The sequence below is a fragment of the Phoca vitulina genome, unplaced genomic scaffold (assembly GCF_004348235.1).
Source record: "Phoca vitulina isolate PV1807 unplaced genomic scaffold, GSC_HSeal_1.0 scaffold4, whole genome shotgun sequence".
Classification (NCBI taxonomy): domain Eukaryota; kingdom Metazoa; phylum Chordata; class Mammalia; order Carnivora; family Phocidae; genus Phoca; species Phoca vitulina.
Genome location: NW_022589707.1, coordinates 80,032,921 through 80,046,810, shown reverse-complemented (window position 1 = coordinate 80,046,810; position 13,890 = coordinate 80,032,921). Strand labels below are relative to the sequence as shown.

Here is a 13,890-nt window from a genome sequence, read left to right as displayed (position 1 = left end):
AAAAGCTGGAAGAAAGAAAGATGATGTAAGAAAAGTAGAAAACATCTTAATGTGTAGAGGTCCAGATAGAAAGGCCTCTTGTGATTGAAATCTGCACATGTTTAATATGGCAGTATGTACTGAACTTTCATGTATGTGGTAGCATCTTCAGAAACTATACCACGTGTTGGCAGACTTTTCCTGTGAAGGGCCAGACAGTAAATATCTTGGGCTTTGTGGGCCATGGGCTGTTCATAGCAGGTGCTCAGCGCTGCCATTACAACAGTGTGAAAGTCATACGCACGCAGTGTGTCCACAGATGAGCACGGGTGTTCTACAGGAAACCTAGTCACAAAATCAAGTGGCCAGCCAGGTAACAGAGGTTTTTGAACACTGACATCTTCTATGATACCTGACAGACCAGTGCCCAGTCCTGAACTAGTTCTCCACTCTCTAGAGGTGTTTCGGATAGCCTAGCCAGCTCCATAATGTGTCACCCAGGAGAATACTGAAAGACTGATAGAGCGTGGCTTGTTCCAGGACTGCAAGGATGGGCAGCAGTAAGAAATCTGTTACGTAATTAATCGCACTAGTAGATAAAAAATCCACATGATCATATCATTGGATACTAAGCAGCATTTTATACAGTTTAATATGCAAAAATATCCCATATAGGTTAACTTAAATATGAAAAATAAAAATCCCAGTTAACTAAAAGAAACAGAAAAATTAGTAGAAGGGATTTCTATATTCTTTTGGTGGGGAAGGCCTTCCTTTTTTTAAAGATTTATTATTTTAGAGAGAGGGACAGAGTGAGTGGGTGGGGGGTGGGGGAGGATGAGAGAGAGAATCTCAAGCAGACTCCCCGCTGAGCATGGAGCCCAATTTGGGGCTCCCTGTGGAGCTCTATCCCACAATCATGAGATCATGACCTGAGCCAAAACCAAGATTTGGACACTTAACCAACTGAGCCACCCAGGTGCCCCTAGAGAAGGCCTTTCTAAGCATGACTCCAACACCAGAAATCTTAATTGGAAAAAAAAAATTCAGATATGATGCACAGAATAGAATTCTCGTATGGCAAAATACAATGTAATAAAAGTTAAAGGAAAAATTGGATATGCTTATAGATGTATCAAAAACGTCATGGTGGCACCTGGTTGGCTTAGGGGAGCTCGTGACTCTTAATCTTGGGGTTGTGAGTTCTAGCCTCACATTGGGTGTAGAGATTACTTAAAAATAAAATCTTTAAGGGGTCCCCTGGGTGGCTTAGTCGATTAAGCATCTGCCTTTGGCCCAGGTCATGATCCCTGAGTCCTGGGATCAAGTCCTGCTTTGGGCTCCCTGCTCAATGGGGAGTCTGCTTGTCCCTCTGCCCCTCCCCCCCCACTCGTTCCCTCTCACTTTCTGTTGTGCTCTCTCAAATAAATAAAATCTTAAAAAAAAATAAAATCTTGGGGCGTCTGGGTGGCTCAGTTGTTAAGCGTCTGCCTTCGGCTCAGGTCATGATCCCAGGGTCCTGGGATCGAGCCCCACATTGGGCTCCCTGCTCAGCAGAGAGCCTGCTTCTCCCTCTCCTACTCCCCCTGCTTGTGTTCCTTCTCTCACTGTGTCTCTCTCTGTCAAATAAATAAAATCTTTTAAAAAAAAAAAAAAATCTTTTTTTAAAAAGTCATGAAAAATACTCTCTGAAGTGTTAATTTAGATAATATTAATTAGATAACAGGTAACCTTTCTTATATACTATGTAATTTTTAAGAAGCATATATTATAGGGGCGCCTGGGTGGCTCAGTCGTTAAGCGTCTGCCTTCGGCTCAGGTCATGATCTCAGGGTCCTGGGATCGAGCCCCGCGTCAGGCTCCTGCTCCACGGGAAGCCTGCTTCTCCCTCTCCCACTCCCCCTGCTTGTGTTCCCTCTCTCGCTGTGTCTCTCTCTGTCAAATAAATAAATAAAATATTTAAAAAAAAAAAAGCATATATTATCAGCAAAAATAAAGATATTTCCATTTTGGCAAGAATAATAGGAAGGATAAAGTGTTATTTATTCTGTTTGTTTAAGCAAGAAGGTATTTAACAAGGGGGAGAGATTTCTTGAGAAGTTTCAAATAAGTTTTACTGCAGAAAGACTTAACTTTGATTTAAACATATAATACCATGTATAACAGCTTAATGAGTTGGTAGGATTTATACTACTAGCATTTTAAAACTGACGTGATACTAAATGTTAATGAGTAAACATGCTCTTCATTTTGTTCTCTTTTTTAAGTTCCTTTGGCATTTACATTTGAAACCTTTATCATTATATTAGTTTTTCAACTTACTTTTACATTTAATAAAATATATAAAGTTAACATGATTTGTTACTGCACAGATTTTGACATATAAAATTCATCGTACTGCAAAATTAAGTAAAATAAATGATGTTTAATTTTAGAGCTATCCTACAGAATTCCTGGACTGAAGTCATGGATTTAATATTGAAACCCCGTTCTGGAGGTGAGAATAAAATTCATGTTAATTAAAAAAAATAGAATATCTTGTTAGGTATTCATGGAATTGCTTTGAATAAAAAGTATGTGTGCATATTGGGGGTAGTTTTTTCAGAATTTTAAAGATTGTTTTTACAGTAAAATAAAAAGGATAGTTCATTTTTTCATAAATTATATATTTGAGATTTATAATTTATATCCTGTTTTCATCTGATTTATTCTTTGATAAATTAATACGTTTATTTCCTTTTCCCCATGCACTACTAAATCTCTGAACATGCAGGAATCCAGACACGTTTCACTTGTGGTTAATTTGTTAAAGCATAGTGTAATAGAATGTAAAAACTGGGCCAAAAAATGTTGAGGTATTTGAAGAGTTTGTAAAAAAAACTTCCCAGAAAGTACCTCTGCATTCGTACTGTATAAAAAAAGATTTAAATACTACTGTACAGGGGCACTGGGTGGCTCAGTCAGTTAAGCGTCCAACTCTTGATTTCATCCCAGGTCTTGATCACAGGGTCGTGAGTTTAAGCCCCACATTGGGCTCCGTGCTGGGCATGGAGCCTCTCAAAAAAAAACAAAAAAACAACACAAATTATCAAAACAATTATGCCCTTTGGGTAGTTATTCATTTGCAAATTAAAAGAGATAAAGTTGTCTAATTTTAAGGAGAGTGGCCTATTAAATTTGCCAACACAGTAGAAAAAGAGAAGGAAGAAAGGACTACCTGGGTTTTGTCTTGTGTTGAATCAGCCGTGATCATGGAACAGTAATGGTCTTTAAATCCTGGGGTGGGGGCACCTGGGTGGCTCAGTTGTTAAGCGTCTGCCTTCAGCTCAGGTCATGATCCCAGCGTCCTGGGATCGAGCCCCTCATCGGGCTTCCTGCTCAGCGGGAAGCCTGCTTCTCCCTCTTCCACTTCCCCTGCCTATGTTCCCTCTCTTGCTGTGTCTCCGTCAAATAAATAAATAAAATCTAAAAGAAAGAAAAAATAATCCTGGGGTGGCAGTAGGTGGACAAAGCCGGCTCGTTCAGTACACTCTGCCTGTCCCGCCTTTTCACATTCTGATGGGTATTCGCTGGTGAACAGAAGCTGTTCAGAGTACCTGTATTACAAAGAGCATTTTCTGGGGCGCCTGGGTGGCTCAGTTGGTTAAGCGACTGCCTTCGGCTCAGGTCATGATCCTGGAGTCCCGGGATCGAGTCCCACATCGGGCTCCCTGCTCAGCGGGGAGTCTGCTTCTCCCTCTGACCCTCCTCCCTCTCATGCTCTCTGTCTCTCATTCTCTCTTCACAAATAAATAAAATCTTAAAAAAAAAAAAAAAAAATTAAACAAAGAGCATTTTCTAATTTTGTGTTCTCTAGGAAGCCCATTAAGTTATGGAAATCTATCTATTCGATAAATTGTTTCAATCACAGCTTTTTTTTCCCCCAGCCGAAAAGGGCTACTTGGTTAAGTGCAGGGAAGAGTGGGCGAAGACCAAAGACCCAGTTGCTGCCCTCAGAAAACTTCCTGTCAAAAGGTGTGTGGAAGGGCAGCTGCTTCGAGGACTTTCAAAATATGGAATGAAGAATATAGTCTCTGCATTTGGCATAGTGAGTGCTATTTGTGAAGTCAGGTGAATGACTTGAGGTGGCTTAATGCTTTTTAAATTTTATCTTTAAGTATTTTACTAAATTTTGAAAGAGCAAAAGGGAAATAAGGATCCTTTGGTGATCTCTGAGTGCCGTGTTACCTGAGTGATCCTTGTTTGTACCCTGAATGGCGATGGGGGTGGTGGGTGGGTGGGGGAAATGTTGGCAATAATTATTAACATTGACGGCATGAGAAAAGCATTAAAGTGGAAAATATTATCTGCAAAGAAATTATATTAAGCATCTTGGTACTTAGAAATTCACAATCCGTCTTAGAGGTTATTTCTTGATCATTCTCCAGCATCAGCACTGTAACCTACCGAAGTAAGAGGTTGCACGAGAAGTGGTTTAAATGATCGCGTTTCTTTGGTATCTTCGTGGTGGTTCCAACAGTGGGTCCCATCTTGGCATGTGTGGCCTGGGCTAGTATTCAGATATCTATACCCAGAATAGACTGAAGTTTAACTCTTCAACTTCAGTCTTATTTACGCTTCCCCAGGCAAACAAAAAAAGCAGAATTTTTGCTACGTGAAATTAGTTGTCCATTCAGTCATCTAGGTTTTCTCCTTCCATGGAATTATCAGGAAGAAAACACTGTTTGCTCTGTAAGTGATGTGTAAATTTCTACAGTTTGAGCACTGTGTCTTTGATTCAGGGTAGAGGTTCTCCCAGCGTTGCTTTATTTGCATGAAAGCATGGCAACCACTGCATTCGGAGCTGACTGTGAACACCCATAGTCAGAGTCAGAAGGGTTCTGTCTCTCATACTGGGTGCTGCACGTCAGTCACTGTTTCTGTCAGCTATTAGAAAAATGACAAGGTATGAGCTGCTTATCCTGGGGTCACCACTAAACAAGTGAGATATCTTGGAAAGTACAGTACTTCTAATATTCAGAATATGTATTTTTTCCTTCCCCATTTTTTTCTTCCTTCCAGATACCAAGAAATAATCGCTTAATGTATATTCATAGCTACCAAAGCTATGTATGGAATAACATGGTAAGCAAGAGAATAGAAGAGTACGGACTGAAGCCCGTTCCAGGTGACCTTGTTCTCAAAGGAGGTAAAAAGGCAGATATCCTCATTATTCCACCCAACTAGAGTTGTTTGACACTGGTGCTTAAAATCCAGCCTGGCCACTATTTAAGAGAGAGCGAGAGATGTCTAGTAAGGTTGAAATGGAAAGACATTGTAAACTCAGATTGAACAGTTTGGATCTGTGTCTTTAATGAAAATATATATCCAGTTTGGGGCATCTGGGTGGCCCAATAGATTAAGCATCTGCCTTCGGCTCAGGTCATGATCCTGGGGTCCTGGGATCGAGTCCCCCATCGGGCTCCCTGCTCAGCGGGGAGTCTGCTTCTCCCTCTGACCCTCCTCCCTCTCATGCACTCTCTCAAATAAATAAATAAAATCTTAAAAAAAAAAAAAAAGCAAACATTCTAAAAAATTGAGGGTGCAGCTGAGAAATAAACTTTTCTCTTTTTTTTTTACTTTCCACTTGTTCTCAGTCCATGATTTTTACTTCTTGGGTAGAGCAGAAAAGACAAAAACATCTCTAACTTCATTTCTTTAAGCTTTGTAGGCCACTCAGCCATGTCAGCTTGCACTTCTGACTTCTTAGATGTGTATAATTTTAAAAGATCAGGCTCATGCAAATATTACCTATTTTCATAATTTTTCTTAATTTCTCTATTTGTGACTTGGCAGCTACAGCCACCTACATTGATGAAGAAGATGTTAATAATTACTCCATCCATGATGTGGTAATGCCCTTGCCGGGTTTCGATGTTATCTACCCAAAGCATAAAAGTAAGTTCCCTGTCTGGGGAAAATAGTTAAAACGAAGTCTGACAGGGCACCTGGGTGGCTCAGTTGGTTAAGCAACTGCCTTCGGCTCAGGTCATGATTCCAAAGTCCTGGGATCGAGCCCCACATCGGGCTCCCCCTGCTCTGCAGGGAGCCTGCTTCTCCCTCTGCCTTCCGCTCCCCCTGCTTGTGCTCTCTCTGTCTCTGTCAAATAAATAAATAAAACCTTAAAAAAAAAAAAAAGTCTGACATATTTAAGCCACTGGCCGCCAAGGGTAGAGTGAGAGGGAAAAAAAATCAGTACTTGAAATATAATTTTAGAACTTTGATTTCCATCAGACTTGAAAATGTTTCGATTTCAAGCATTTATAAACCATGTTTACATATAAAGTCCCCCAGGAAGGGATGTATTCAGATGGATAATTAAAATTTATTTATTTTATTTTTTTTATTTTTAAGTAATCTCTACACCCAGCATGGGGCTCAAACTTATAACCCCAAGATCAGGAGTCACATGATCCACTGACTAAGCCAGCCAGGCGCCCCTGGATGAGTAAATTAAGAAACAAAATGGTGGTGGTGGTGGCTGTCACAGCGGTAGTTGTAGTAGTACTAGTATTGTTAACTAGGGTTCCTGTTATTACTGGCATTATTTAAATTTCTGAAATCCACTAATGCTTATTAAAGATAGGAAGGCTTTGGAAAAAGTCATTGAGAAAGTGAATGGATAGTTCTACTTTAACATTGCTTCTTTTAGCCTTTTTTAAAGGCTAAAAAACTGTGTTTTAAAAGTCAACGAGCACAGAAGTTTATAGAGTGAAAAGTTAGAATTCACCACCCTTATTTCCCATTCCCCACAGGCTGTTATTAATTACTTCCGTTACCTTAATGGATTAGGGTTGGGGAGGTTGTGGATTGGAACTTTCATTGTTCAAGGATTCAAAAATTGGGAAAAAGAAAGCAGCTCTGAACATGGGACCAGCTTGGTGGATCTGACCCTGGAAATTTACACCTAGCCAGAACTGGTCTGTGGGAGGTTATTTCTTGTAAAAAAATCTTTTCTGTTGGAGCCCTTGGGTGGCTCATTCAGTTAAGCATCTGACTCTTGATCGCAGCTCAGGTCTTGATCTCAGGGTCGTGAGTTCAGGCCCAACGTTGGGCTCCACACTGGGCGTGGAGCCTACTTAAAACAAACAAACCATCTTTTCTCTCAAGGGACCAGAATGAATTTTCCTTGTCAGTGTTATATTCCTTGAAATTGTACAAGTTATAGAATGATTAGGTATTAACACCCTTCTTTGATAATGCAGGTACTTAAAAAAGTTAGTCATCTGCCACTTCCATGTTGATTAACACAATCAAAATGCTGTGCTCCTAATATTTATGTGAGGTTGACTCCACTGAGGGACAGGAGTAGAGACGAGGAGGAGAAAATGACAAGGGAGATGAGGGAGGGGGCAGGGAAGTTCTTCCTACTCTGATGACGCAGTGAGGCCCCGAGGGGTGAGCTGGTGAGAAGGAAAGCACTTAAGATGCTCAGAGCTTCCAAGAAAGAGAAAGTAAACATTCTATTCTTCTTTCTTGTACCTCTCAGGATCAGAAATGTGGGCTAATACCAGTTATCTATAAATTCAGCACAGCCTTTGACCAAGCTGTTCATGAAAACCTTGTGACTAAGATAGGGGCTCACAGACTGGATGGGTGGTGGTTCGGGCCTGTGGGTTGGTAACATACGCACACTCGGTGTCCAGCAATGCTCAATTTGGGATCCATGTTGTCTTATAGGTGTGTTGTGAGTCTTTCCTTCACCCTGGTCTACCCAGTATTTTTTATGAATAACTTGAATAAAGAAATCTGTTTATCATGTTTGCAAATTATGTTACCCAGAATGGTTAATACTAATTATATGAAAAATAGGTTTTTTAAAAGAACCACAGAAGGCATTGAATAGGGTTAAATGTAAATTGTTACTTTTGTAAAGGCCTAGTTTGACAGTCTACATAAAGTATCTGGAGTTCTTACGGAACATCAGGCTGCTATCCTGAGACCGATGAAGTGTTTTGTGGGGAATACAGAAATGGCAGAGGGACAGTTGAAGGGACAGTTGGGTGGCCTAGAGAAGAGATGGCTTAAAGGGCCAGTACTCGTGAGTGCACGTGGAAGAGCGCAGTGAATCGGCCGTGTTCCAAAGCAGTCAACAGAAGTTCTAGAAAGACAGATTTCAGCTTGGAATAAGGAACTTCTAACAGTTGTGTTTCTCACGAAGAAGTGGTTACCCGTAACTGGCCCCAGCAAGCAAAGGCTAGATGACGGTCTCTCTCGGGTGTTATAAAACAGAGTCCACATCAGGTGCAAGGCTGAGCTCAGATGGTTTTCCCAGGTCTTTTATTTTTATGTATATATATTATTTATATCTTCCTTCCTCCAGAAAGAGTTTGAGGCCTCTGTACATGGTCTTTTCCAACTCTGAGCATGTATAAATTGTAGGTGAATAACTTCTGATGAAATGCTTTTTGTAGGGGCTCCTGGGTGGCTCAGTCGTTAAGCGTCTGCCTTCGGCTCAGGTCATGATCCTGGGGTCCTGGGATTGAGCCCCGAGTCAGGCTCCCTGCTCAGCGGGAAGCCTGCTTCTCCCTCTCCCACTCCCCCTGCTTGTGTTCCCTCTCTCGCTGTGTCTCTCTGTCAAATAAATAAACAAATAAAATCTTAAAAAAAAATTAAAGAAATGCTTTTTGTAGTTAGCTTAAGAACCTTACGCTCCAGATACTCTGGTTGCTTGCAAGAGATAACTTAGAAGTTGGTCCAACCTCAGCTGGAGACACCTAGTCCTGGGAGTAAGTCCCTCAATTTTGATTACAGAGAACAGGATGGATTATAAATTAGAGGGACTGGTTTTATTAGGACGATCTAACTGAATTTACATGTTACTCTCTTTGTAGTCTAGCTGAAGGTAGCTTGCTGGCATGCTGCATTCCGACTAACTTTTTGTATTTTATAGTCAGTGAAGCCTACAGGGAAATGCTCACAGCAGACAATCTGGATATTGACAACATGAGACACAAAATTCGAGATTATTCCTTATCAGGAGCCTACCGAAAGATCATTATTCGTCCTCAGAATGTCAGTTGGTGAGTGATAGTCTGGAATAAAATAGAACTGAATTATTATGTGAGATTGAAAGCTTTTGCATCACCTGTGTATTTTCCAGTATTGACAACCTGGTGTAGAAGTGCTACTTGCTATTATTACTATTATTATTATTGCTACTACTTGGATTTTTCAAATCATCAGGAAACAAATGAGTGAAAGTGGTTAGGTTTACATTTTATTGACCTTGCTAAATTATTGAAGAAATGTGCGGAGAATAGACTTTTTCCCTATTAATAAAAAATTGAGATTTGCTGGGGCACCCGGGTGGCTCAGTTAGTTAAGCGTCCAGCTTGGTTTTGGCTCAGGTCATGATCTCAGGGTGGTGAGATTGAGCCCCGCCTCTGGCTCCAGAGTCTGCTTGAGGGCCCTTCCTCCCCCCACTCTCTCTCTCTCTCTCTAAAATAAATAAGAGATCTTTTAAAATTCGAGGTTTGCTTACAGAGCTATCCCTGAGCAAGCTACCTTTATTCAGAATTAGCTGTGGGGGCGCCGGGTGGTTCAGTCATTGAGCATCTGCCTTTGGCTCGGGTCATGATCCCAGGGTCCTAGGATCGAGCCCCGCATTGGGCTCCCTGCTCGCCGGGGGGCCTGCTTCTCCCTCTCCCCCTGCTTGTGTTCCCTCTCTCGCTGTGTCGGATAAATAAATAAAATCTTTAAAAAAAAAAAAAGAATTAGCTGTGAGTTCCAAACACAGATCTGTTTAATATCATGTTTCTAAAGAGAAAAATAAATGTGTATTAACTCATTTAAAATATTTCAGTACCTAATGTAAACTAAAGCTTTATTTGATAATTTTTAAAACGAAATCTTGAATTAGTTGTCCATTGCCAGGAAGTTCTCTCTCTCCTCTCTCTCCATCTCATTCTCCCTTTCTATCTTCCCTACTCTGGGTTGTGTGATGAGGTTGGCAGGGTTGGACTTGGTCCTCCCCACTCCAGAGAGCAGTTCCTCATGAGTAATGCAGTGTTGTTAGTAGTGAAAACCACTCTGGAGAAAACATAAATGCCATTATTAATTCATTCGCATCTGTGCAAAGTGTAGTACTTATCAAGTACGTATAAAGAGAATTTCTATCCTAAGGAAACATTTTATATTTTTTTTTATACAGACTGGCGTCCTTTGTCACCTTGCTGTATACTAATATAAAGGCAATACTCACATATATGATCTGACCCTATCCTGTTACCAAATGGTTCCACCCAGAATTAGTCCAGCAGGCCTGTGTGTTCTCCTTTCTAAGCAAACGGTAGCAAGCAGCTTAGTACTGTTTATGGTTGTTCACATTCACACTTTTATTTCTGTATGTGTTTTGAAGGGAAGTCATTGCATACGATGATCCTAAAATTCCACTCTTCAACACAGATGTGGACAACCTGGAAGGGAAACCGCCACCGGTGTTTGCTTCTGGTAAGTTTACTCAGTGCTCAGTTCTTTGTCAACTGTGAAATGTTTTCTCAGTCAAAAACATAAATTACGGGCGCCTGGGTGGCTCGGTCAGTTAAGCATCTGCCTTCGGGTGGGTCATGATCCCGGGGTCCTGGGATCGAGTCCCTCATCGGGCTCCCTGCTCATCGGGGAGTCTGCTTCTCCCTCTGCCTCCTCCCTCCTGCTCATGCTCTGCCTCTCTCTCTCTCTCTCTCTCTCTCAAATAAATGAATAAAGTCCTTTAAAAGAAAGAAAAAAAAAAATACTCTTGCAGTCACCACTACTTTCCACCAGCTCGGTGATTTCTATTTTGTGTTTTGTCGTCTTAGTTTCATGGTTATAGCCTGATAATTAAAATGGTAGATTTCGCTGAAAATGAAGGAACATTACAGAAGATTGTGGTGTTAGATGATCAAATATTTCCTCCACATCCCCACCCCCCCAGTTAACACAGGTGCCATGAACGGAGTCTAACGCGTGAAATTTGCATTGTTATTGTCAAATTCTTGGTGCCATTCCATTGTCTGTTTTCACTCTGTTACTTTTGTGTCATGTTTGCCCTTTTTATGAAGGTTCCAGGTAGAATTACCATAGGGATTCAGCTGGGTCGTATCCGCCCAGGTCTCACTTCCACGGTTCGCCCTCTGCGGCCCCACGGGAAGCGGCGCCCGAGGAAAGGAGCGGGGTTATTTCCTTCCTGTACAGGGGCTGTGAGTCGCCCCAGTCTGTCTGCTGCTGCCTGCCTTTTCTGACCGTCCTCTTCTCTCTCGCCTGGCAGAAGGCAAATACAGAGCTCTGAAGATGGATTTTTCTCTCCCTCCTTCTACCTACGCCACCATGGCCGTTCGCGAAGTGCTGAAGGTGGACACGAGCATCAAGAAGCAGACCCAGCTGAACACCGCCTGGCTCCGCTGAGCCTTTCCCCGGACGTCCGCCCGCCTCCTGTTCAGACCCCTGGGTGGACTTCAGGTCCTTGCAGTTCAAGATGATTTGTATTTTTTCAGGTTTTTATTAGCTTAATTTGCAATATTTGTACACATATACAAGTCCTGAGGATCCTAATTCTAGCTCAGAGGATATAAATTGATCAGAATATATTTCAGGTGCTTAAGTCATAGTAAAATGTCAGCTTTCCTGGCTTTATCATAATTTAAAACGACTTTGGTTTAAAGTTGCAGTTTTAGGTTTTGCTGCATTCTTAAAGGACAACATGAATTTTTAATGTATCCATGAATGGAGTATGCAACGATGCATTTTAAGAGAAAATGCAACAAAATAAATCTTGACTATGAATAAATAGAATACCCCACCCCTAGCTATTAATACAAGTACAGGACTCATGCTTATTTAAATGATGATAAAACATCTAAGGTTTATAAACACAAAAGTGATGTGTCATCATCTAACTCTTATACCAGGTTTAGGTAAGTGTTGATAGATCTTTTAGTTGCAATAGCTTTGCATTTATATTCTCATTGCCTTGCAGGACAGTTGCATTGATAGGACTTTTTTTTCTCAATGTAAACGCGTGCAGCTATTTTTATTAGTCAAGGTCTGATTTTTACTCTAGGTGCCTTTTATGTTCAGAACTCCTTCCACTGGACTGGTTATTTGCCCCAAGATGAATGACAGCAGAGAAGAAAACTTTAAACCTTTCCAAGGGCTCCCCCAATCAGCAGCATCAGCCTTCGTCACCTTCAGTGTAGGTGTTTCCGTTTCGGGCCCTTGTGTAAAACTTGTCTCTGGCGTGGAAGGTTAAATAGGCCTTTCCAAGTGTGTGTGTGACATAAGTGCACCGATTTTTATTTTCTACCATTTCTAAAACAAAATATAATAAATATTTTTTAAAACTCCTTTCTACTAGTTATGTTAATCGAATAAATTATCTAAAACCGAGCGCAAATGAGAACCTTGGCCCAGACTGAGGGCAAGGAATGAAGTGAATGAGGGATCCTCAGAGATGGTGTCAGCACAAAGATGTGTCCTCGGGTGTGAGATGTCATGAGAATCATACAGTTGAGCACCAGGCTCTACGGCTGTTGGACCATGTTGGACCATGTTGGACTGGATTCAGGCTTATTCTTCCAGTAGCACCCCTCCCTTGCTTCCCAGCGTGCTTTCTGGAGAGAAGAATGGAGAAAAGCTTCCCTACCAGGAACATCCCACCATGGCGGTGTGGGTGACAATTGTCCCAGGTCTGACAGTGGAAGACGGAGAACTGTTTTTCATCCCTTGTATTTTAATGGCGTCCATCACACTGCAGAGGTGAAAAAGATTAGAAATCTCATGGGAAAGAACCCTTTCAGCTGGCTAGTTTCTAAAGAATCTTCTGGCCTACCAAAGCCAAATTTGTTAAATGTATATTGGACTGTTTGCACTTTCCACTGCTAGCGAGTTACTTTCCTTCATCAGACTGATGAGTGAAAAAGTGCTCATGAAGGGGACTAACTGCCTAATGCAAGTGCATTCAGTAGCTCTGCATTTATAAATTTACATTATTGGGAAAAAAAAGTGAGGCTAAACTTAGAAATGTTGTCTTCATCTGGGAAATACTTACGGCCCTATGGGATGAGTCCATTTTTCACTGCATTAGCCAACTGCCAGTTTGTGCATGTTTCTTCTTAAACACCGCTGGGGAAATAACGATTCAAGGCAGAGTCTTAGCACCATTTTGAGACTTGGGGACCTCCCATCTAACACCAGGGACTTGTCAGCTTGGAATAAATCATTGCCGTAGCATCAACGTCAGGACATTTTGTTGATCTTAACAAAGGGAAGACATTTCTCTGAGGCAAATTTATAAGCCTGAAGGCAGCCTCATTCTCAACATAAATATACCTTATGTTCTCAGTTTTTGCCTAAAAGAAATAATAAAAGACCATTATTTTTTATTATGATGTAAACCCAGCGCTATTAACTAAGAAGCTAAATATTCACACTCCTATTATCAACTGTTTTTATTTATGGTTTCATGTTGCAGATAGTAACTAGACAGCCATTAGTTACACTAATAAAAAACATTTCCCAGGGCGCCTGGGTGGCTCAGTCCTTAAGCGTCTGCCTTCGGCTCAGGTCATGATCCCAGGTCCTGGGATCGAATCCCCCGTCCGGCTCTCTGCTCAGCGGGAAGCCCGCTTCTCCCTCTCCCACTCCCCCTGCTTGTGTTCCCTCTCTCGCTGTCTCTCTCTCTCAAATAAATAAAATCTTAAAAAAAATTAAAGCATAACTTTATTTAAAAAAACCCACATTTCCTGGATGAGTCCAACCAAAACCTTGGTAGCACCCGCAGTAGCACAGGGCTACCTGAAACCTGAGCAGCTGTGCCTCACGGTGCCAGTGAGCACAAGCTGCCGTTGTGCTGGAATGCTCTTGTGGGCCTAAACTTCGTACTGGCGTGTGTAT

At 41.5% G+C, this 13,890-nt stretch overlaps 1 protein-coding gene across 3 annotated transcripts in view; it reads left to right on the top strand.

The window, feature by feature from the left end:
- Window positions 1-13,498, top strand: part of PUS7 (pseudouridine synthase 7) — a 52,460-nt gene extending 38,962 nt beyond the window's left edge. For 2 of the 3 annotated variants that reach the window (XM_032402343.1, XM_032402344.1), the window contains 7 exons: window positions 2,415-2,476; window positions 3,906-4,066; window positions 5,041-5,167; window positions 5,815-5,916; window positions 8,912-9,041; window positions 10,379-10,470; window positions 11,267-11,403. In XM_032402343.1, coding sequence (XP_032258234.1) covers window positions 2,415-2,476; window positions 3,906-4,066; window positions 5,041-5,167; window positions 5,815-5,916; window positions 8,912-9,041; window positions 10,379-10,470; window positions 11,267-11,403 — 811 coding nt within the window. Of the gene's footprint in view, window positions 1-2,414; window positions 2,477-3,905; window positions 4,067-5,040; window positions 5,168-5,814; window positions 5,917-8,911; window positions 9,042-10,378; window positions 10,471-11,266 lie in introns of all 3 variants that reach the window. The other variant, XM_032402342.1, reaches the window with a different exon arrangement.
- The last annotated feature ends 392 nt before the right edge of the window (window positions 13,499-13,890 follow it).